The sequence below is a fragment of the Alosa alosa genome, chromosome 13, assembly GCF_017589495.1.
Source record: "Alosa alosa isolate M-15738 ecotype Scorff River chromosome 13, AALO_Geno_1.1, whole genome shotgun sequence".
NCBI lineage: Eukaryota > Metazoa > Chordata > Actinopteri > Clupeiformes > Clupeidae > Alosa > Alosa alosa.
In genome coordinates, this window is record NC_063201.1 from 33,391,566 (window position 1) to 33,416,141 (window position 24,576).

The 24,576-nt window shown below is 41.4% G+C and overlaps 1 protein-coding gene across 1 annotated transcript in view; it reads left to right on the forward strand.

The window, feature by feature from the left end:
- Positions 1-24,576, forward strand: part of nphs1 (NPHS1 adhesion molecule, nephrin) — a 155,852-nt gene that overhangs the window by 77,542 nt on the left and 53,734 nt on the right. Inside the window, exons 12-16 of the mRNA XM_048261958.1 lie at positions 2,512-2,683; positions 4,876-5,033; positions 15,853-15,994; positions 16,077-16,201; positions 21,745-21,913. Coding sequence (XP_048117915.1) covers positions 2,512-2,683; positions 4,876-5,033; positions 15,853-15,994; positions 16,077-16,201; positions 21,745-21,913 — 766 coding nt within the window. The remainder of the gene's footprint in view (positions 1-2,511; positions 2,684-4,875; positions 5,034-15,852; positions 15,995-16,076; positions 16,202-21,744; positions 21,914-24,576) is intronic.

Genomic DNA, 24,576 nt, shown 5'->3' on the forward strand with positions numbered 1-24,576 from the left:
GTGCAGGCGGACTAAACCATTTTGCTCTTTAGCAAGGTAGAGTGAGAGTGACCTTAGACAGTTTTCACTTCCAGTTGTCCACTTCCAGTCCACTGTTCCAACTGAACACAGTTTTTACTTCCAGAACTGTTTAATTGAATTTAATTGAATTGGCTGCCTTCAAGTCTTTCTGGAGCTTTCTCCGAGTGGTCCTTGGCTCTTGGAATTGACTATCCTTCTGACTTCCTGGTCAGAAATATTGCGACGAGATCCTGTGCATGGCCGGTTGATGATGCAGTGATGTTCCTTCCACTTGCAGATAATGGCTCCCAAGCTGCTTACTGGAAGATTCTGAAGTTTTGAAATGCATCTGTAACCAGTTTCATTGATATGTTTTGCAACAATAAGGTTGCAAAGGTCTTGGGAGAGCTTCTTGTTTCTTGTGTGACACCTTGGTAATGAAAAACCTTTTTATAGCCCATCAATATGTAGGCTACTAACCAAGCTTATATTAATTTGCACAGATAGAAAGGATAACTACTCTCTAATTATTTACAGATTCCAGCTCGTTTCTTCCCTTTCCTTGCCTTAGTGTTTTTTCTTAGCGTGTTCAATAATAATAATATTAATATAATAATAAGCTTTACTTGTATAGCACCTTTCATACACAGAATGCAGCTCAAAGTGCTTTACATTTGAAGCATGTAACACAATACTTTTTCCCTGTGTTATTCCACTTCATTAGACATGACTCTACTTATGGAGTTGTTTGGATTTTTTATGTGTGGATTACCTGAGTTATTACTAATGCCTGGTGAAAATGTTGTGCTCCCCGTATTCCACTTTTCAAGAGCCCCCTTGTACTTAAAGTACATTTTAAATGAACTACTTTTTACTTTTACTTGAGTAATATTTCATCAAAGTATAGGTACTTTTACTTGAGTACAATATTTTCGTACTTTTTTCCACCTCTGGTAGCCCTTCATATGATTTTGGGTCCTTCAGGTAGCCCTCATTACCAAAAAAGTTGTCGACCCCTGGTATAACTAGTATAATATATGCTTCAGTAAGGGTCGACAACAAAATGTAACTTGCTGAATAAATGCAGCAATTATTGTATGGGATTTTGTAGATTGCTTAACGAAAAGTAATGGTTAGTAACTTGCTCTAGCTATCGCGTCTGGTCGTTCTTTCTCTCTCTCTCTCTCTCTCTCTCTCTCTCTCTGCCAAACGTGCCGCTGACTATCAAAATACCGATGCGCAGTTTGAAGTTGCACTGCTTGCTATTAAAGAGAATGACGGATGTCATTCTGATTGGTTTAAAGGATGTTACGCCCAAAACACAGCCATGATATGATTAAGAAACATAAGAGCTGCCTTTTTGCTCCAGGCGCCTGACGTTTGATAACAAAGCCACCCTGAATGTGGACTGGACAAACCTATTCGCTAGTGAACATGTGTGTTAGATCACCAAAATAGGGCCCATTATGTGTTTTTTTTATGTGACACTATGCTCCGACAGAACAACATAAATCAGCCGGTTTTAGAAAAAAACCTGCACTTCTACCTCCACCTAGAGCCTGTTATTTTGTTTTGCAAAAATCCACAGCTCACAGTTCTTCTGCTCCAATCAGAGCAGGGCTGTGTGAGATCTGACTGTCTGGTGCGCACTGACGAGCGCAAACTCGATGAGAGGGTGCTCGGTGGTAGTGGGGGAAGAGCATGAGAGTTGTAAACATTCAAAATTTTGGCTAAGACCCCTCAATCTGTCAGACTTGCCAACTGCAGCTTTATTAACGAAGTACTTTTTTACTTTTACTCGAGGTTTGTCCAATTGGAATATTTACTTTTACTCAAGTAGATTTGGAAGGAAGTAATTGCACTTGTACTCGAGTATAGATTTTCAGTACTCTACCCACCACTGGTCAGCAAGGAAAATCAGTTAATTTCTGGAGCTGATCCTACTCAAAGGGAACTTCAAAGTATTTACTATATCGTAGCCCGGTTAGCTCGCAAACAACAGCGAAAATTAAACTTGGAGAGTGGATATCTCTCTGCGGAGACTCCGCTGTTACATTAGATGCACACTCGATCATGATTCGATGCAGGTCATTTTGCAAATGTGGAGACAGCACACAACTTAGGGAAAACATTTTGTATGCACAGTGATAGCCTAGTGTTAATCGCGGACTATAACCAAAGAAAGTAATTTCTGTCAGAAACCAAGAAAAGCGTTTTCTCCATTGTCAAGGTGAACTATGTTCAAACAGTGACATGGTTTAATGCATGGGGTAACGGGACGTGAGTCAAACAGAATATGGGCCTGTCTTTAGTAGCCTATTCCTGAATCCTGTCCCTCTCAAATCACGTTAAATTGTGTGATAAGCAACTAGTATTTAAAAAACATGGCGGATGGCCTACCCCCTCTGCTAAAAAAAAACGAAACACTGGAATGTATTGCCTTTGAATTGATAATCCTTTAAATCAGTCAATTCCTCATTGTTATTTTTGTTTCTCCTACCCTCATCCAAGAATGGGAAACTTTTGTCAAGTAGCTGGGAAGAGGATGTTGTTCAAAGAAGATCCAGGAGCCTGTTAATCTTGATGGTGACTGCAGAGGATAATCAAGCCATTCTGCAGTGTGAAAGTATCAACCAGGTGTCTCTAGCTCCACTCTACATCAGCCATATTCTAACTGTGTACTGTGAGTTTGCCCATGTGCATGAAGTGTGTTTCCACTGGTAACTGCTTTTTGTGGTGGCCTGCTTTTTGTTGTGGTAACTGTTTTTGTGATGGCAAAATCCTAGCTGCCAAGACAAAAAAAAACAATCCAACCAATCATCAATAATCGAATCCAACCCCTTTTGTGGGTTGTGGCTCAGCACACCCCTGTGTACACAATTACAGAATTTAGTTGGTTAACATCACCAGAGAGGCTGACTTCCCACAATGAACTTACATATTACATAGAGGTGCATTACAGTGCAGTTAGACTGTTAACATTACAGGAGCCACGTTTACATTGACACATCAAATCCGATTAGAAATGGAATAACATATCATATAAATACCTCAATCAGAATAAAAATGCCTGATCCGATTAGAATTTTAATCGGCATGAAAGAAGTGGTGTGTCCTATTCCGATTGAACAGCCATGTATTCAATCAATTGGATTGCCTGCTGTAACTTTTCAAGGAAAAGTAGGCAACAACGGCTACTCCGATCAAAGATTCTAAAGCGCTTGAGAGCACCTGATCAGAATAGAACGTACCCCATGTAAACAGACAGCACAAATATTTCAATCGGAATGACAAAAAAAACTGTCCATGTAAACGTGACTATTGTAAGTAAAGCATTGGGTGGCGGTAAAATTGTGTTATGGACACCAAAAATGAAGCCTAGTTATAACTAGGCATACATACTGTCAAAGTTAACATGTGAATTTTGCAATGCATTCGTAAAATGTGTTAAAATGCAGACAGAGTTACTCAGCCGCCTAGTATTGTTGTCATTTCTGAAGAAATGACGTCTTCACTTTGGAGTGCGTTTATAAGTTATGTAAGTATGCGTCGAGGGAGCTAAAACTCCGTTTACATGTAAACAAAAGGGCCAAGCGCATACAAAAGTATGCGTTTATACAAATATCTAGACATGTATAAATGAGTCCTTAAGGTATACCGTAGTAGGTAGCTACTAAATCAAAATATTGTCACATAGAATGACGTTTTTACCGTTGACAACCAATCAATATCACTGCTTAATGATATTGAAAGCGTCACAGATTCGCACTTCGCATATTGGTAACGTTCGCTGTAACGTTGTATGCTAAAGCCCCATTTAGGTTTGACTTCCTCCGCAATTACTTTGATGTATGGAATAAAATAACACTGTATTTTTAAAAACAGACTTTATTTGGTTGTATATGTGCTTTGAGAATTTTTACAGCCACCACTGTTGGCCTAACTAGTTAGCTAAGGTAACGGTAACACTCCCCCATATTTCTAAGATGCTAATGAAATCTCTGATAACAGATCAATCAACAACAATTAAATGTAGTGCTTTGTGTGCTAATGATGGGTAGATGTTTGGTATTTGTACTGCTAGGTACATACGATTTCTAGTGAATACAAACATGATTCAAACACTGTTCAAGTGAATTAAAAGTGTGTAATCGGTCACATAATGTAGCTCTTCTCGACTTATACTTATATACTTATAATTAACATTCCAACCATTTAAATGAGAAAACTATGTTAACAAACAATTTATGATGGATCATACACCTAGAGAGAGGTGTAAAAAAAGAAAGTCATAACTTTGCGTGGTGCAACCCGTTAATATTTAGTAGCTCGTAAACTCCAACGTAGTGCCAGAACTAAACTAAGATGAAACTTACATTCAACTGGTGCAACCGGCTGCAGTTCTCCCAACTGCAATGGCTAAAGTCTCCTCATCTCTCTCTCTCTCTCTCTCTCTCCTGAACTCTGTTTGTCCATTGACAAGGTTTGGTTTGGCTTCTCACTCTAAAACCTATTTACATGGTCTACAGCTGCAAGCCCACTAATAAGTAAACTTAAGAAGAACAATAGCTTGATCAAACCCACTAACAATAGCCCATTAGAATTGCATATCCGAAGAACTGCAAGAGTGGGCTAGATTAGGTGCAGTTCACCAAAAGGATTCCAACAGTAGGCCTACCTCATTATAGATAGGGCATATGGGTCAAAAGTTATGTGCATTAACGGGAAGGGTAATTTATTTAATCTAAAAAATAAAGCCTATTTTACAGCATTTGATGCTAATCATGAAGTGTGTCCCATATGCATTTCCAGGGATCCAAAAGGGAAAGGCAGGTAATTTAAATGTTTCACATTTTTTCATTTTTCCACTTTCAGTTGAGCCTGCCAAGGTGAATTTATTGGGAACTTTTGAAGCAATTGAGGGGAAAACAGTGACATTATGTTGCCATGCAAGTTCCAGTAACCCTCCAGTCCAGATACGTTGGTGGTTAGGCTTTAAGGAACTTAACACAACAGTTAGATCTATGTCAGAGGTGAGGAAATGCAAAAGTGCATGCAATTATAACCTACATGTTGTTGACAATATTTCATTGAATGATTGATATGGAACAATGTATTAATTTTCACTAGTTGACCTGCTTTTATGACCTGTCATAGTTGCGGGTTGGATCTCATTTTACATTACACTCAGGATGTAGTTAATACGGTGGCCGAGAAGGTTTACAACACATGCAAATGCCACAACAACTGCATATTCAGAAAACACCTCCAAATTCAGAAAACGCCTTCATCGATTTCACAACACGTGCACTGCAAATATTCACAGCATGAGCAAATAGGGAAATGAACTGCAAGCTGCAAAGAAAACAACAGAAAGGTTTCCAGGGGGGACCATAATCAGTGACAGACCCACATCCGGTGTGGTGGTGGTTCTTTTCAATCACAAACTTCTTTGTGTGTTGAATGTGCTACAAGAGGTACAGTGGGTCCCAGTTTGGACGGGTTCCTTCGTAAATCATGCACCCCATTTTCTCAGCAGAAATGGCACAAACTGCAATTGACACAAACAACCACAAGGTGTCACTTGGAAGTTCTGCCACTACTATTTTTGATGCGACTTGACTTAACTGCTTCCATGACGCAGTGAGCTTACCAAACATATATGATAATACAATATGAGTTTATATATCTTATAACCCTATTTGTCACGGTTACTTATAGATGTAATAGTGTAACGATAAGTTTATGAGACTTTCAGTGGGGCACGGAACTTAAATTGATCACGGTAGTTTAAGCTTACACTTAAACAGACAAAACATTCTAATATGAAAATGTAGATGCAATTGTTGTAAAATGGTGCAGCTCCTTTAAGAAAGCCCCATGCGCAGGGATGGAAAGAGAGAAAGCGAAAGGGGATGTGTGTTAGAACTTAGATGCGTGTGGAAAAAGTAGACGTGCTGTTGAGACTGGAGCGTCATATTCAAAATAATGCAAAAAATAAATCCGCAGATAAAACCAATTATCCTCATTCATTGCAACCGCAGCATGCCTGCTTGCCGACGTTCAAACGAAAAAGATATCAAAGCACCTTTTGCGTTTGAATGTAGCACAATTTTTTTTTAAACAGCTGGACAAATTATTTAGCTAATTGATTATAGCCTGCACACCAGCAATTGTTGAACATTTACCTGTACAAGACAGTAGCCCAGCCTAACAAGCATGTTGCATGTTGTAGGCCTACTGTAGAAATTTCACTTAAATTGCAATCGCAACATGCCTGCTTGCCAACGTTCAAACGACAACGAAAAAGATATCAAAGCAACAAGAGGGTTGAGTCTGAATGACACGGAGTTCAGACTCATATTGCTCCTCATAACCATAAAAAAGTGTTTTTTCTTTTCTTTTTGAGCACGTCCGAATCCCAGGACATAACGCACTGGACCTTATAATAGGCTCGAGATATAATTCCGATAGGGGCCTACTGCACTTAAAACTTAAAAAGATTGAACGAAGCTTCCCGAAATTTGAAATTGCGATCAGTGACTGGCATCGGGTGAAGCTTTTTGAAGTTGAACAGGCTATTAAAAACTATTTGCGCACCTCAATGTCACAGGAGAGACTGGGCTCTCACTTCTATGAATTGAAAAAGACCTTATGCTACCTGCAAACTGGCCTATGATTTCATTGCTGAGTTTGAGGCAAAGCAAGACAATGTTTTTCAGAGTCAGGATATGGCGAGTCAGTGTCATTTATTTGTCCAATGCCTACAAACCAGTTTCCATAGTGCATATCTTATCAACAGTTTGAATGTCGTGTGTGTTTCTGCTCATTGACAAATACCGTTCAGCACAATGATTCATGCCCAATTAATTTCCCCTGTTAAAGTGTTCGCCTTTGTTACACTATTTGGTTTCGTGATGTAGCCTATGATAAACACCATATGGCCAAATATGTGACTCAGCTAATGTTATAGGCTATACAATTTCCCCTCTTAAAGACAAGCTGGTGTAGCTTATTAGACTAGGCTACTAAAATGCACCGACGGTAGCCTTGGCTATGTGTAAAGTAAGCTATCGCATGATTTCATGCACGTAAGTGCATGCATCTGTCAAGTTCGCACAGGGCCTCGCACCCCCTTGCGACGGCCCTGCAGCTCATCCTAAGACAGTGAGGAAAAAGTTAAAATACGCAATAAACCCGGGAAAAGTTGACAGGTTTGTTTCGGTCCCGGTGATTATTTGTGAAATTGTGCAAACGACAGCCTTTTCAAGGCATTTCAAGGAAGGTGTCGTAGCATGCAAGCTCCCAAATTGACCCAGTAGCCTACAGAAGGCATCAATAAATTGTTGGAACTGGGGAGGGTCATGCGTTTTTTCTCAATCACTTTGGAGGGCCAGGGAGGGTCACGTCTTTTTTGACTAACGCTCCCAAAACTCCTACGGTAGCCCCTTAAATAAATAACAAACAGTCCCTAATTGATTATAGCCTGTAGGCCTACACCAGCAATTGTTGAACATTTACCTGTACAGGACATTGACAGTAGCTCAGCCTAACAAGCAGATGTTGCAAAAGACATCAAAAGACGCAATTAATCAGAAATAAATAATAATAATCTGCATCGCTTTATTTAACAAACTGCAAGCAACAAGAGGGTTGAGTTCGCTGTGAGGCCAAACCCAAGAGCAGAGCCTATCTGTTAAGGCACTCGATAGGCTATATGGTAACGAGCTGTGTGCGCCTGGAAAGACAATACAAGATGCTTTCTGAATAGCACAGTGACGACGGCTCTGGTCATCCCATACCCTCCCCCCACTTCCTGTAGCCTTCCATTATGACTTGTTGCCGTTTTGGGACATTAAGCTTTTTCGCGTTAAGCCCCCTCCCCCACCCCTTCTTTCACAAGCAGTGGGGAGCTGGGCACAAAGTAACACTTTTGGTAGACAAAGGAGGGTTCTCCGCGCTTCTGTCGTTTGGCGACAATCCGGTGCAACCAGGCCAGGACAGATATTTTAGAGAGAAGGAGAGACGCCGGTGCAGCTCAGATGTCTTCTTTATTCTTTAGTAAAGGCGCAGAACATTATTAAACTTTGACTAACGTTTCGATGTGTCGATGTTTTTGTATAACGAACAGTTTCACTAGTCACATGTTTTAACAAGGAACACTTGTTATTGAACTAATAACAGACGTGTGTCGAAAATTGACTTCATTTCCATATGGAGAAATAACATATGCAGAGTCTAACCAGGGTCAATCTTGCCAAAAAAGCCCTCAAACCTGAAAACACATGAGGCAGAAGTGCAAAACATCACAAAACTAACTAAACTAACACACGCATATTTTTGTATTGCAATCATTGTAGCCTACAGTTGTAACAGCGCGTAACAGTCGTTTTACTCCCCGTATGCGCTCATTATAAAGAACGTTTAACGTGTCCCAAAAACAGCTATCAACTAATCACCAAACGTCTTATAAACAAGTATTGCCAGGAGCAACACCTTGAATTCAAAACTATGTTTAACATTATGTACAAAGCTTATAGGCTACAGTGGACTAGCATGTTGCAGGGGCTGCTAAAAACACAGAGAAACGCACTGAAAACTCGGCCAATCACAGCCCTTGCTGTCGAATGCTCCGTCCGGTTCGACCGTGGAACGCCACAGCGGACTATGCTGCCCCCAAGCGGCTGCAGTTGTACTTACATTTCACCCAGCTGCGTGAATCACCTTGATGGTGAATGAAGTGTCAATTCTTAACTGGGACCCACTGTAAGTGTTTCTCTTTTATTGTGACAGACTTGTCAATGTGCTCTGATACCGAAGTGGCTTTGTGTGTTTTCATTAGCCTCATTCGAGATGAACTGCGGCTTACTTTGGCTTACTTCGTCCGTCAACATGAACTTCAAAGGCTAGCCGGGAGGAGCTACAACAGACGGCAGCTTATCCCGAACAGGGGCACGTTTCTAGAAAAGTTAGCAACGACGTTGCTCAACCACCGTGGTACGACGCAACTTGCGATCAAACAACGACGTTGTAACACCTGTTTCCAGAAAGCATCGTACCTGTGTCGCAATTTGCTACCTCCGGTTTCGAACACCATAGTTCCAACAATGTTGTTGATGATGCAGTGATACATATCATTGGTGGAAACAGTGGCAACGTGTAATACCCCATCACCTAGAAATGATCTACCACAGCCTATGTCAACATTTTTCTAATTTAAACCAAGTGATTAATGCTGGCATTGTCATTGCCATCAGCAAAAACCTAAACCTATTGCAAGCATATAAAACAGTTTACTTAAGCTGAGCAATATGTGTCATTATGTTTATGTTGAATATCTATATTGGAAAAAAATATATAGCCTAGACGAATTTCAGGGTTTTGCTAGATTTATTGTCTGTCTCGTGGCTTAACGGCAGCGTGTCGGTGCTCTGCACGCTCGACCGGAGTTCTCATCCTTTCTCTCCTTTTCACTTCTGAGTAAGAGTAGATAGATAGATAGATAGATAGATAGATAGATAGATACTTTATTGATCCCCAGGGGAAATTCAAGGTCTCAGCAGCATACATACAACACAAACACATTATTTAACAGCAGAAAGAGTAATTAAAGTATATAATATAATAACACAACTTAGCAATAAGGACAGTAGAAGATAAAGAATATGCTAAATATACAAAAATACAAATTATACTAACTAACAATCTAAATCAATTCTAAAAACAGTATCCACATAGTGGTGATTAATCAATCAGGGGCGCTTGCAATGACTGAGGCAGGGACTAAGCCTGTGATTCTCTGTGCATAGTAAGGTATGGTAAGGTGCTCTAAGGTGCTCTGTGTGAATGAGTGTCATGGTGGTAGTGCAATGGTGATAGTGGTCATGGTGATAGTGCAAACGAGTAAGTCCAACAGTGCAACAATGCAGAAATAAAGTAAAGTAAAGTCTATATATCTATGTATTTAACTATTTAAGAAAATGTATAAGTGTGGCCACAGTTCGGCTGTGGCATGGAGGGGGGGGGGGTTATGCATATGTGCTAATGTGCTAATATAGCACGCAAACAGTGAGGCATAAAGACAGTGGTACAAGTGTCTAGTGGACAGACAGTACCAAACATGAAGGGGGAGAAGAGGCAGACAGACTATGCAAAGTCTATCTCTCCTCTTCCCTTAAGTGAGGCATTGAACAGTTAAATGGCCCTGGGGACAAATGACTTTCTCAGTATGTCAGTTGTGCAAGGCAGTGAGCGAAGTCTGCAGCTGATCAGGCTCTTTTGCTTAACAATAGTGCTGTGGAGTGGGTGACACTCATTGTCCAAGATGTTGATCAGTTTGTTCAGGGTCCTTTTGTCAGATAGTGAAGTGATGCACTCCAGTTCAGCTCCCACTACAGAGCCAGCTTTCCTTACCAGCCTGTCAATTCGCCCCGCATCCTTCTTCCTTGTGCTTCATCCCCAACATACTACTGCATAGAAGAGGACGCTGGCAACAACAGACTGGTAGAACATCCTGAGGAGCTTACTGCACACATTGAAGGACCACAGCCTCCTCAGGAAGTTCAGCCTGCTCCGCCCTTTCTTGTAGAGTGCATCAGTGTTGGCTGACCAGTCCAGGTTATTGTCCAGGTGGAGAGCCAGATACTTGTAGGTGCTAACCACCTCCACATTGACCCCATCAATGTGGACTATTAGCAGAGTGGGCTTAGACCTGCGGAAATCCACCACCATCTCCTTGGTCTTTGAAGTGTTAAGTTGAAGATGATTGAGTTTGCACCATTGCACAAAGTCCTCCACCAGGCTCCTGTACTCCTCCTCCTGCCCGTTCCTGGGTGAACAGGACTGGAGAGAGCACAGTTCCCTGTGGCGCTCCGGTGCTGCAGATCACAGTGTCAGAGAGACAGTTCTTCAGTCTGACGAACTGTGGTCGCTCGGTCAGGTAAAGGGGGAGGGGTGCATCTGGGATCTGTGTGTCTGATGGCTGTTGACTGAGGTCGTTGTCACCTCATTGTTCGTGATCGCCATGTGGGGGAGGGGTGCAAAATCCAGTGATGGTGGGGGTACGATAGCCTGTGATGATGGAGGTGATTGTTGTGCTGGTGTTGAGGGGGTGTGAGGGTGGGGGCTGGGGGATGGTGGACAGACCACCGCCATTGGAGCTGGAGCAGGGCAGTCAAACCTGTTGTAGAAGTAGTTCAACTGGTTAAGCCCTGTCCAGGTCCCCCTCCACAGAGCTGCTGTTCTTCTTCAGGCCAGTGATAACCTTCATGCAGTCCCATGTCTCCTTCAAGTTGTTTTCCTGCAGCTTCTGTTCCACCTTCTTTCTGTAATCCTCCTTAGCTTCCTTCAGCTTGAATTTGAGTTCCCCTTGCACGCGCCTCAGCTCTGCCATGTCCCCCTCTCTGAACGCCATCTTTTTCCTGTTAAGAAGGGTCTTGACATTGCTGGTTATCCAAGGCTTGTTGTTGGGAAAGCAGCGTACAGTTCTGGTGGGAACAACAATGTCCATGCAGAAGTTCAGGTAGTCAGTTGTGCACTGTGTGACCTCCTCTAAGTCCTCTCCATTCTGTAACACACTCCAGTCAGTACACTTGAAGCAGTCTCTCAGAGCCTCATCCACTTCGGGTGTCCACTTCCTGAAGGTGCGTGTGGCAACTGGCAGCCTCTGTACTTTGGGCTTGTACATTGGCTGGAGATGAATAAGGTTGTGGTCTGACTTTCCCAGTGGGGGGAGGGGGTTTGCACTGTATGCATCCCTCACGTTTGCATACATGAGGTCTATTGTCCTGTTTTTCCTTGTAGGGCAGTCAACATACTGGTAAAAATTTGTGAGTGTGGAATCCAGTGTTATGTGATTGAAGTCGCCAGAGATCACAAAAAAGGCGTCAGTGTGTTGGGTTTGAAGCCTTGCGATTGTGGAGTGGATGACATCACACGCTGTATCCGGGAGAGCTCGAGGTGGAACGTAAACACAGACAGCAATTGCGTGCGAGAACTCCCTCGGCATGTAGTATGGCCGTAGACTGACCACTAGTAACTCCACATCCTTACAGCATACAGTCTCCTTCACTGTAACATGTCCGGGATTGCACCATCTGTTGTTTATGTATAGCACCAGTCCGCCTCCCTTCTTTTTGCCAGAAAGTTTACAGTCTCTGTCCAAACGAGCTACACTGAAGCCAGGCAGCTCAACGTTAGAAGTGGGGATATGGCTTGTTAGCCACGTCTCCGTAAAGCATAACAAACTACATTCCCTGTACAACTTCTGGTTTCTTACCAGGGCATCCAGTTAATCAGTCTTATTAGCCAGTGAGTTCACGTTTCCCATAACAATCGATGGAACTGAGGGCTTGTATCTCCACTTCTTCTCCCGACGCCTCGTCTTCACTTTTACTCCCGCTCTGCAACCCCGAAAGCACCACAGTTCCTCTGGAATGTTGTCGCGAACACAGCCAGCATTCCGTCGTAGTGCGATCAGCTGGTTCCTTGTGTACACAAGCTTGCTGTCGCTGGAGCGTTGTGATATGTCCGTATCCATAGGATAGAATAAAAACACTCCTCAAAGTGTGTAATCCAAAAAAGTAGAAAGTAAACAAAAGACGTAGAAACAAACACTAAGACACGGAGCTGCTGAGTAGGCTGCCACACTTGACGGCGCCGGAACCGGAAAGTAGGCCTACGGCACACAGTAATAGGTTTTGACCATAAATATTTATGTATATAGTTACTCTACATTGAGAGAAAAATAGGTACATGACATCAGTCAAAAACAATTGAGTCCACATGTCACACTAGTTCACCTGCACGTAGCCAGTGAGGACAATCTCACTTCATAAGAAAATCAAACCTACAATGCTGGGACAACAAGTCACCTGCTTTAGCCACTACACCATTTATCACTGTGCTGATTAAGATTCTGTGAATATTATAATACAAGCCTATCAAAAAGCAAGTCAATACTCAAATTAACATAAATAGCAAGAATGAGCCCAGTAGGGGAGTCAGTCTCTTAATGAAAATTAAGCTACAGGATAGATCAATCATTGAGTCACGAGATAAACATCCACTTCGTAATTTTTGGTTAGGCGGTTGTGATTTTTGGTTAGACGCTCTGGACACCAACTGGAACTACCAAGGAATGACAAGTGCGTCTGCCCAGAGACTGTAGTTCAAACGACCAAACTTTGCATCCTTGTTTGGAATTGAGAGTTCGAACTACCCTTTCTAGAAACAACAAATCCATGAACGACGGATCGAACTACCAAGGTTGCGACGCAAGTTATCCAACAACGCTTTCTAAAAACGCACCCCTGACCAGCTGCAGTCTGCCTGGCGTGTCTCGCAGGAGACATTGTGGGAGATATCATGGAATTTTGTGTGCAATAAATAAATAATAAACCAAAAATAAAACAGTATAACTTGAATTTTTACTCATTAAAATGAGCATGACAACTAACAAAATAAATTTCTATGATGTAGTTTAAATAAACCACTGTTGTCATACAGTTAACAGGCCTGCATTGTAGCATATAAATTCAATATCTATAATAAAGTGTTTTCCGTATGTGTCTGTTTAACCAACCGCATAAAATAACAGAATATCCAAACGTTTTCAGTAGGCTAGCCTACCATTCAGGGCTGTAGTACTCGAGTCCGGTCTTGGACTCGAGTCCGGACTCGAGACCGTTTTTCTATGGTCTCGGACTTGTCTCGGACTCGCTAGTATTTGGACTTGGTCTTGCCAAATATGGCTTTTGGTCTCGACCGAGTCCAGGTGTCTTTAGGGCCATCAAAATGAACGTGTTAATCGCCGCGATTCATTTTGAAATACATAATGCGTTACAAAATATTAACTCAATAGTGTTTACCTTTGTGGGGGGCTGATGTCACGTAACGGAAGCCGCAAAACCTAAAACCGCAAGCCTGAGAGTTTATTTTACTGTCTGTGGAGTTAGCTGAAGATAAAGAGGAACCAACATTTAGCCAAATAGTAGCTTTACTGCAAACTGCTTTTCACTCTTGTTAGATAACGTTTACAATGTCAAAATGCACCAACTGCAACAGTTACATAAAGATGATACTTTTCGGCTCCTCTCCATTAAGATCCAACTTGAACGTATGCTACTCCATTTAATTAAGAGCGTCTGAAGCTAACACAGAAGGAGAGAAAACGATTGGCAGGCTCCAGCTGGCTTGTTGTTGTTGATGATAATTGATATCTCCTTTTTAATATAAGAAACTTATAAAAGGAAGGCAACAAAGACGAGGTTAGAGGAGATTGCGGATTTATCCGATTTCCACTACTGACCAGTTATAAACATGTATGTAGGCTGCACTCTGTGCAACCTACATACATGTAACAACTGTGATTTGAAAAATGGACAAAAATATGAAGAGTTGTCTTTGCCTTTGTGTAATGGAACTGGTGAGTCTTGAAGTCTTCAATAATTTGTTTACATGAAGCACATATTATGCCGATTGAAACACATTCCATTCAGATAGCTAGGTGACTGGCTCAGGCTCATCATTCACTTTTAATTGCAAACAGAAAATGTCTAGCTAGCATCATGTCATTACATGCTTCTATTTCCAAAGGAATGAAAACTGTTTATACCAACTTAATATCATGCTTATCATTGTTAATATTGTACAATACATGTGGTACAAACAATATTAGAGCTTGTGGACTAGCTATAGGCTATATTTCAATGGAGCTGGTAAAAAGATCATTATTATGAGAACGTGGCCACAATGGGCTTAAAGTAACAGTGCACCATTTACAAATGAGTTAAACAGCATCATATGTGTAGTATTTCTTAAGAAATGAATACTTTAAAACACAATTACTGTGTCAGTATTATCATTTAAATAATATAAAAGTGTTTTACTTTTACCTTTGTGGTTACTCATTAATTTTGTGATTTATGTTGAAGCTTTAGTCTTTAGGAACTTTTTTAATTGTGGTTAATCGAGATTAATTCATTTCAAAATATATATTTTGAATCGTTTGACAGCCCTATAATAATATTGGAGAAGGGAATGGCTACACTTACAAATCCTGGGTGTGTTCACACTGTTTTGCTTTTAGATAATAATAATAACCCAAAATGATTGTCTTGATACTGTCATGCACAAGACTTTTTTTTTCCTATCCTGGACTCGGTCTTGATTTCATTACTCGAACCTTTTGGACTCGGTCTTGTCTTGGACTCGAACCTCTTTGGACTCGGTCTTGACTTGGTCTCGACTAGTCCTGGTCTTGGACTTGTCTTGGACTCGACAAAGGTGGTCTTGACTACAGCCCTGCTACCATTGTTGCAGAAATCACATATAAGAAGGTATCCCTTCGATTTATGTTCATTTTTGCACATTCCACTTTGGGACCGGAAACCGGATGCGGTCTGTCACTGATTATGGTCCCCCCTGGAAACACTTCCGTTGTTGTCTTTGCAGCTTGCAGTAGGTTTCACTATTTGCTCGTGCTGTAAGTACTTGCAGCACACGTGTTGTGAAATCGATGAAGGTGTTTTCAGAAGTTGCAGGTGATTTCTGAATATGCAGGTGTTGTGTTTGCATGTGTTGTGACCGTTCTCGGCCACCGTACATTAACGATAGCTGATAGGTATTCCAGATTAACAAAGTTCCCAATTAAGACCTGCTATCACATTCATAGTTAATGAATGATTTGCAGACGTTGTCTGGAGTTTCTGAAAGAGGTAAACTACATGAATAGTTAAAAAAAATGCAGGAAGTTGCGAGCTTTTGAAATTTACTTGGGGCATATACCATATGTGAGGAGAAGTAAACTTTCCTCCATCTCAACGCTTTTTATATATCATATTATTTTATCAGGGTGAAAATGGGGGGATGATGACCATGTCCAACCTTACATATACTGTCTCTCGTGAAGAGAATGGTCTTCCGCTCTCATGTGAGGCATTCAACAAAGGCACCCACTTCTCCAGCAGCACATCTAAGCCACTTAATGTGTTATGTAAGTTCCATAAGAACCTTTTACTTCTTTCCATTTGTTTTCAGACATCTTATTTCACCACTTTTCTCTTTACTTCATTCAGATCCACCACAAAAGGTGTGGCTAGATGCTCCCCCAGAGGATGTAACACTCCAATCAGGACATCCATTGCGTCTGTTGTGTTTTTCAAGTGGAGGGAATCCTAGAGGACAGCTCACATGGTTTAAAGTATGTGTGCCGGGTGGTGCTGAAATCATGTGCATTGATTAGCATGGTTACTTCATATATGAACAAGGTTTCCCGCAGCACTTAAGGTGGCCGCCTTAGCAACACACGCCTTACTCCAGGTCTACTGTTTTCTCCCTTTCATTTCAAACTGTGACCAACGCCAGTCTCCCTTCTCTGCAGAACGCATACAAAATAAAAAATAAAAATTCTATTATTTACTTAGGCTGCACAAAGCACAGGGCTTTATTTAGGGCAGGCTTAGTCGAAGCAAGCCTTTATTTCTACGTTTTATTGTGAGGCATGCGTTTCATTTGGAGCGGCATACCAGCGGTAGGCTATCAAAAGCATACGATTTTCGGTTTGGTTTGGGATTTAATTTACTTTTGGGCTGTTTGATTATATTGCTAAATGTTGGGACTGAAGGCACTGAAATCTGGGGGGGTATTTGAAGGTTCACTATTACGTTTCATGTAGTTGAGTGTCGGGATTTCCACCCGCTGTGTTTAATGCGAGATAGGCAGTCGCTTAATTCATTCATTGAACGTGCACTGTGCTGTAATGGAAACCTTTTTGTGTATAGCCAAGTAGGCCTAGCAGGCCTAGAAGAGCTCTTTAATTTCATTGAGTTAAATCGAAACAATGTATTTTATGAGCACATGGACTGATAGCCATAGGCTACTGGGAATTATCATCCTGGCCGTAATATGAGGATTTACGGGTATGATATCACTGCGTGAAAAGTGTGATTTTCGTCCCCCTAAACGCCTGGAGATCTCCCTAATTTTCGGCAGTTGATGACAATTTGCAACCTGCGAAGGTCGCGTTTGTCTGTGCCACATATTGTCGGAAACAAACTATGACGTATGTGGAGAGCTTGCGGAGTGCTAATAGCTCTAATTAGCATATGAATGCAGCGAAACCGCGCCTGGCCAGGCCTGGCTTGAATATCCTTACTCAGTATTGGATGAAACCACTACTTTCAAACAAGAAAAATCACTCGTGATTGGCAGCAAAACCGCGCCTGGCCAGGCCAGGCTTGAATTTCCTAACTCGGTATTGGATGAAACCACAACTTTCAAACAAGAAAAATCCCTTGTGATTGGTTGGCAGATCTGTCACATAATTCATGTAAACCCCAATAATAAAAGTAGTGTGTGTGTATATATATAGCGTTTAATCAGATTCCAAAAATAATTCAGTGGAAATGCATGGATTCCAGTTGCTGCTACTGGAAGAAACTGGAATCCATGCATTTCCACTGAATTATTTTTGGAATCTGATCCCTTATCATACCTGTTCATTCTTACTGCCATTTAAATTTCGACTTATCGTGACTAAATTCAAGATGGCTGCAAACGCTAAACTTCGCGGAAGATACTGTCTGTATAAATCGTCTTGTAAGTAAACTACCAGTGCTTTTTCAAAGTTCTCAATGTCTCGCTTTTTAAATGTCAGGGCCCTCGAAGTCTACCAATGAAGTGTGGAGATACATTGAGCCTCGTAAATGGGTGTAAAACAGTGATTTATTTGCATGGCTAGCCCGATGCCGGCGCCACTATTGAAAAAGCTGTTGGTAGCATCGCTAACTAGTGCCAGATTTTTGGAGTGCAGGGGACAAGCCGAGATGGGCTATGAGACATACGTTCACACTCGGTATCATGTTTCAATACACTTTAGGTCAATATCACACCGGAATTCTCCTTTAATTATGCTATGGAGGGGCCGTGCAAATCACCGTGCAAAAACCACTGACGTTAATGCTAGCTAGCTAGCTAGTGGAAGATTGATACTAAGATACAAGGACGCAGGAGGCACGGGGGACGTGTCCCCCGCAGTGCTGAAGAGACGGCCGTCGTCCCCCTCACTTTTGATAAGGAAAAAAAGCCTTACAGGTAGGCCTACGCTAAATAAATAATAACCTATAGGGTTTGCGCTAACTAAAACTCCCCATTAACAGCATCACATCACTAACCACAGCCATCTACAGTGTAAGACTGCACAATCTCATATTCACTCTGTTGGATATCTGAAGCCAGTTTGTCTACTAACAACCATCATAAAATAATCCAGGCTACTTGCTTAGCGTAAATCCTCAAATTATGGCTGGGGTCTTTTGCAAAGCACAGCATCTTTATTTGAGGCAAGCTGGTAGGCTATTCGAGGCAGGCTTTTTTAATTTCTAACCTGCATTTAGACATGCGTTTCGTTTGGAGCAGCATACCGGTAGGCTATCCAAAGCATAACATTTTCGGTTTGGTTTGGGATTTAATTTACTTTTGGACTGTGATTATATTGCTAAATGTTGAGACTGATGGGCACTGAAATCTGGGAGATATTTGATGGTTCACTGTTATGTTTCATGCAGTTGAAAAAGTGTCGGGATTGTGACATTGAAGTGAAACAAATGCAGCTGTTTATTGCGAGACAAGGCAGCCATTCATTGTTGTGCTGTAGCCTAATAGAAACCTTTTTGCGTAGCTAAGTAGCCTAAATTGAGTTATTGTTTAAATATGCATGATTTAGTACTTTTTATTAAATTCGTAGGCTGGAATGCCTTGAGTCGCGCAACAATTGTGTTTAAATGTAGTAGCCAGGCTTCAGTCTGGCAATTACCTCGAAAGGGGCGGCAAGAGAGTGAGCTTGAGAACGTGTGTTGGAGACCCATGGTAGGAAAACGACTTTTCTTTGCCAACCGTAGGCTATTAATCCAACCAACAATATAATAAAATATTAAGAAGAGGTGTTATTTCATTGACTGAAATCGAAACAATGTCTTCTAGTGCTGGTGGACTGATGGCAATTGTTGGTATAGGCAATTGTTACCCCGTCTTGTGGGAACCTGCCATTATTTGTCCGGCTATAAATAGAATCAATCCCGGGCATAATTTGAGGATTTATGGTAGCCTAGTCTCCTGCTCAACATGACATTAGCTGTTATGTTTATTGATAACAAACTCAACTAGCCTACTGATCAACTCGTTTTCACTACTAGCCTAACTATAAAATACAAGTCTATACTCAACGTTTTTGTTCTAAGACATTTATTTCAAACATAATTTCAAGACACAAATTGGATATGTCAGTTACCTTGGTGCATACATCCCAGAGAGCAGGCTACCACACTCCAGAGTGATGGGCCTATAGCGTTCTTACGCGTTCGGTGTGGGGTATAAACAAGCTGAGAATTTAGCAGTGTCACGTCTGGTGTCACGTCTGCCTGTCACAGACGTGGGGAGTTCTTTGAAGCTTGGGATAATGTGGTAGGCCTACAGTTACTACAGTAACAGTATTTATTTTTTAATTTTATAAATGCTTTGTTTAAATGCTGTTGGAACAAATAGAAGTTGATTATAAAGTCAACTTTCTGTTGCAATTTACTGTGTGTTCTGGACTGGTAACATGTTAAGCCAACATGTTCTAACGTTGCATCAATATTAACTGCAAAACACATAGTGGAGAGTTGATTTGGTTTATACCAGACAATTTAAGTATAGGCCTAACTAGGCTATTTGATCATGTAGACTATGTTTGGATGATAGGCATGATGATTCATTCATGGCTTCATAAAATATCAACATCCCATGTTGCTTTTAGAGTATTCTACCATTGGCCCAAATAGTGTGAAATAAATCTAAAATAAATAAATAAAAGTAGAATTGCACATAGCAAGAAGCTGGTCTAAGGGCAGATCTGGCGTTGTGCTCATCTCAATATTTTGAAAACAATCAATGGTATTATCTTAATATGGCAAGTTTATGGTCAAAAGTGGGCCAGAGGTGGCAATCCGATATCTGGAAATCTGATCTCACTATGGGTGTTGTGTTCACAATTTGGTCCCCCTCACTTTCAAAATATCTCTTGCGGCCCTGCTAGATATGTTAGGTTACGTTAATATTTGATGTAGTAAGAATATAATAGTTGGTTAATGAGCATTTTCATCTTGGGATTTAACAGGGAACCTGTGCCCACGTTGTTGGCTTAGTAGCCTACATTACGTTGAGCTGTTGCAAACGCGAGAGACATCCTGTAGGCTACTGTTGATGACGATATACCCCTTTTCTAGCCTCTTGGGGTACCGGCTATCAGTATTACACGTCCCCTATGCAAAACGTTTGACCATGGTTATCCATCGGGGTTTTTTGAGTTAATAAACACAAATAACCATGATTTGTCATTTTATGCCTCCTCCCTGTTGTTTCCTATGGAGTTGTCCGAGCTGATGTCCGAGTCCCGTTGAGGCTGGACTGTCATTGGCTCATCAGCGTTCTAAGGGTGGCGCTTAGCGACAGGTCAATTGCTATAATTTTGCCCCCCGATGGCATACCCCACCCTACCACCTTGACTAACAAATTCCCTGTATGAAATACAGGTAAAAATGTATCATGTTTGCAAGACACATGTTGCTGTAATGTTTTAAAAGCATTAAAATATATATTTACATAGGCCTACATGTAGGATCACTGCCAACAGGTGGGTCTATGTAAATATACTGTATGTAAACACATACAATGTAACCTGACAAGCAAGGTTACACTAAACATTAAGTAATAGAACACTAACTCTAGATACACCCTCTGGGACCTAACTTGAATCTGCAAAATGCACAACAAACTGCTTTTGCTGCAGTGGGAAGCACAACAGACAGTGACACCAATATCTGCAAATATACACAACACAACGCAGGATGCAATCAAGCCCAAGTGGGTTGAATAATTGACCTATCGCAAGCCCCGCCCATCGAACGTGGATGAGCCAATGGCAGTCCAGTAGCTCCGCACATGTAGATAAAGTCCGACAGCTTCACCTTATGGCTCCATAGAAATGCATTGGAAGCCGTGATTTGATTTTTTTCCGGTTTTATGGGATTGTATAGTGATGAATAGTGATGTAAATGGAAAAGGGACGGCCAAACGACATGTGTGGGATTAACGCAACACTGATACACAGAATAATGGCTTTCAATCTTGATTATGCTTTTTTGTTATTATGTTAAATTAGATTAAATTATCTCCTCCCAGCTCTCCCCTATTTTAAGCAAAGAGTTAAACTTACTCCTTAGCAAACCACAATGAAACAGTGTTCCACCACTCTATGAATTAAGCCAAACAGTTAACTCAATGTAAGTAAGATAAAGAAGATCGTTTATTGTTCTCAGCACTGCCAGCATTATGTATAAAATGATTGTCACTTAGAGGAGACTCGTAAACGACTAAGGTTAGCATAGTTAGCTAACCGCTGCTAACGTGCTAGCATCGCCTCGTCATAAAAGCATGGGGCTATGCACAGTAGTGTAATATTTATTAGTAGCTAGTATGTTACTAAAAGCATTGTCCATCTTATCTCAATATGGTTTATACCAGGGGCTACATTTACATTTTGAATTTTGAGATTTGACTTCTGAAATTAAATTTAGACAAAGATTTTGTGCACTCTCATTACCACATTTGTTATGTGTATAAGTACATACTTTTATGGCTTTATGTTCCACCCTAATTGTATCAAAAGTTTGTTTACTCTGCAGTGATGGACTTGCTCCTCTACAGAATGGTGAAGCCAAACAGGATACCTCTAATCAAGTCTCCTTAGAAAGAGGTGTTGCCCGAGAGCTCAGATTCATCCTACAGCCCAGTGACAACTTGGCCACATTCCGCTGTGATGCTACCAACAAGGCTAAGAAAGTACTTTCTGTCAAGACCAGGCTTAAAGTACAGTGTAAGGAGAAAAATATTGAATACTGCTTAACTGACTCAAGAAAGGTTGAGACTCCTACAGTGAGAAAAGGCCCAGCCCAACATTGCTGAATTCAGTAATCAGATCTAAATTGTAAAGTCACTTGGGGACTTTTACAGAGTTTAGTGTAAAAATAGATTATAATGTAGTTAGTCCTCCAACAAAAGCATAATTCCTGCGTCTTGATAAGATTGTTTATTCTTTTGTCTGGAAAGAATTCCAAAAAAGAACGTGGTCATCTCTGATTTGGTGCAAAGTTCCTGGGTCCGAGTTTGAGAACGGAATGTGAGGGTGAAAATGGGAGTTTATGTGCAGCGTTGCACGTGTGGCAAAGCAAGCGGTATCGGAAAGTTATTTCCGCCCGTATTCGCCATTTTACGTGTATGTATGACTTGATATTAATTTCTATACAAACCAAGACGGAGGATTCCTAAAGAAACACAAGCAACCACCCCATAAAGATATCTCAATTATCTCTGTACCTTAAATTACATTGTACAGTGACTTGAAGAGCTGTAAACAGTGTTGTAAAGCTGCATGTATAACCGCTTGTAGCTCCTGTGGAATTTTTATTTTGCGACGATAATTCTTGGTCTAACCGTTGATGCGCCGAGTGGGTGTGTATAGGGAACCCACCAGCCCAGCACCAAACTCTGAGTATGGTAAACTAAATTGGATAATTTAGGCAGTAAAAGCTCTTGTTAAGAATTGTTCAAATCTACACACTTATGGCTACTGAAAAATGTAAGGTTCATCAATCAAACATTATTTTGAAGTATTAAAAAACATCTTTGTTTTCGAATTTTCAAAGGAAAGGGGCGGAAATTAATAGTTTTACAATAAGGTGTGATAAAGTTAGCTAGTGAAAGGTTTGGTTAAAACAAATTAAACTTCTAAGATCTAATTTAAATACCACATCACATCCTTTTGACCAAAATTATTTTGTTCATCCACACGATTTTGAGCCAAAAATAAGTGATATATATTTAGTTCAATAATCAGAATTACAGAGATTATTTTGGGGGGAATTATTTAATTATATAAAATAAAAGGAATTATTTTTTCCTTCAGTAATTTTGTGTCAACGATTCCCGGTACACTGAAAGACCTGGCTGCACAAAAGTTGGTGGGCATGTAGCCCCACAAGAATGACACGGAACCATTGATTTTGGCTTTGATCCATCGCCCCCCCTGCCGGACTGGACCCCCGAATAGAAGATATGGCAAACACAGTTTTCTGTGAATATCTCGAGAACCGTAGAGCCTAGGAGGACCGTTTTTTGTATATAGGGCTCCAGAAGCCATCTCGAAACCCTCCCATAATCACTCATTTATGGTATAGTGCCACATGGTTAAAGATGAAAAAGCAAAACTGAGGCTCTGTAATCGCAGGTACTGTATCTTTGGCTGACGTGTTTTTTTTTACCTGTAGGACCACTATAACACCCTCTGAATGCATGCTGAGTTTTGTGGAATTCTGTTCATGGGGGGCCATACAATTAATTAATTTATGTGTTAAAGTGGCCTACAGATGGTGGTGTTGAGAAAAGGGTTGCCGGAAGTTGAAATGTACACACACATGCACGCTTGCACGCACGCACACACACACACACATACAAGCATGCACACACACACACTTGTCACCACCAGGGGTCACTAATAAATGTTTCTTCCCCCCCACCAGAACCCAGGGGAGTACACTTTGCCCTTCAATGAACCGGGGATACGTAGATACAGTATAAAAATATATGATTTATTAATACACGAGTTAAAAGGGCAATGCAATAGAAAAAATATATTAAAACAGTAGTCCAATGCACAGTCCAATGCTCAGTCCAAGCTGCACCCGCCCGCGCTTGAGGTAGAGCCACCTCCAGTTGTGATGTCACCAACCTCGAGGCCCAGGCAGATGTTGTTACTGGCCCGGCCACGGCCCAGGGCTCCGACTGGAGTTGGTTTCTGTGCGACAGGAATGGAGGGGCACAGCGATTCAGCCCTTTTACAGTACACCCCCACTTGTCACAACCCAAGTTCACAGTAAGCCTATTAAGGGACAGTTAGCCCAGTACGAGTTATGCAGTAGCAAACATACGGACAGAGAATAATTTCTTTGTTTTATCCCAACCCACAGCAAATTTACACAGCACACTATTCAAGCTATAGGCTCATCCCACGTTTACACAGCACACTATTAAGGCTATAGGGCTCACCACAGGTTTACAGCACACTATTGGAGCTATAGGGCTCACCACATGTTTACACAGCACACTATTAAAGCTATAAGGCACAGCAAGTTCACACAACACACTACTATAACGCTATTGGGCTAGAATGACAGCGGGAGGATTTAAACAAGGACAGTCCAGTCGTAAGCCTAGGCAGTAGGTCTACGATCGAGGGGAGGGATCAGCAGGAAGAGCGAGAGTGTGCTTTGGAGCCAGTTAGCCGGAGTAGGCTATAGAAGAGTCACTTAACTTAGTGAAGGGTGAGCGTCCTCACCCCTCTCCTGGTCCACAGAGCAGTGTATAGGCTACCGGAAACCTCCCGGGGATCTCGTCAGTATCCACGTAGAAGCTAGGTCCTCTGGAAGAGGGAGGAATACAAATGGCCAGAGCCTAAGACGTCGGGCACCACTCAGTTATAGC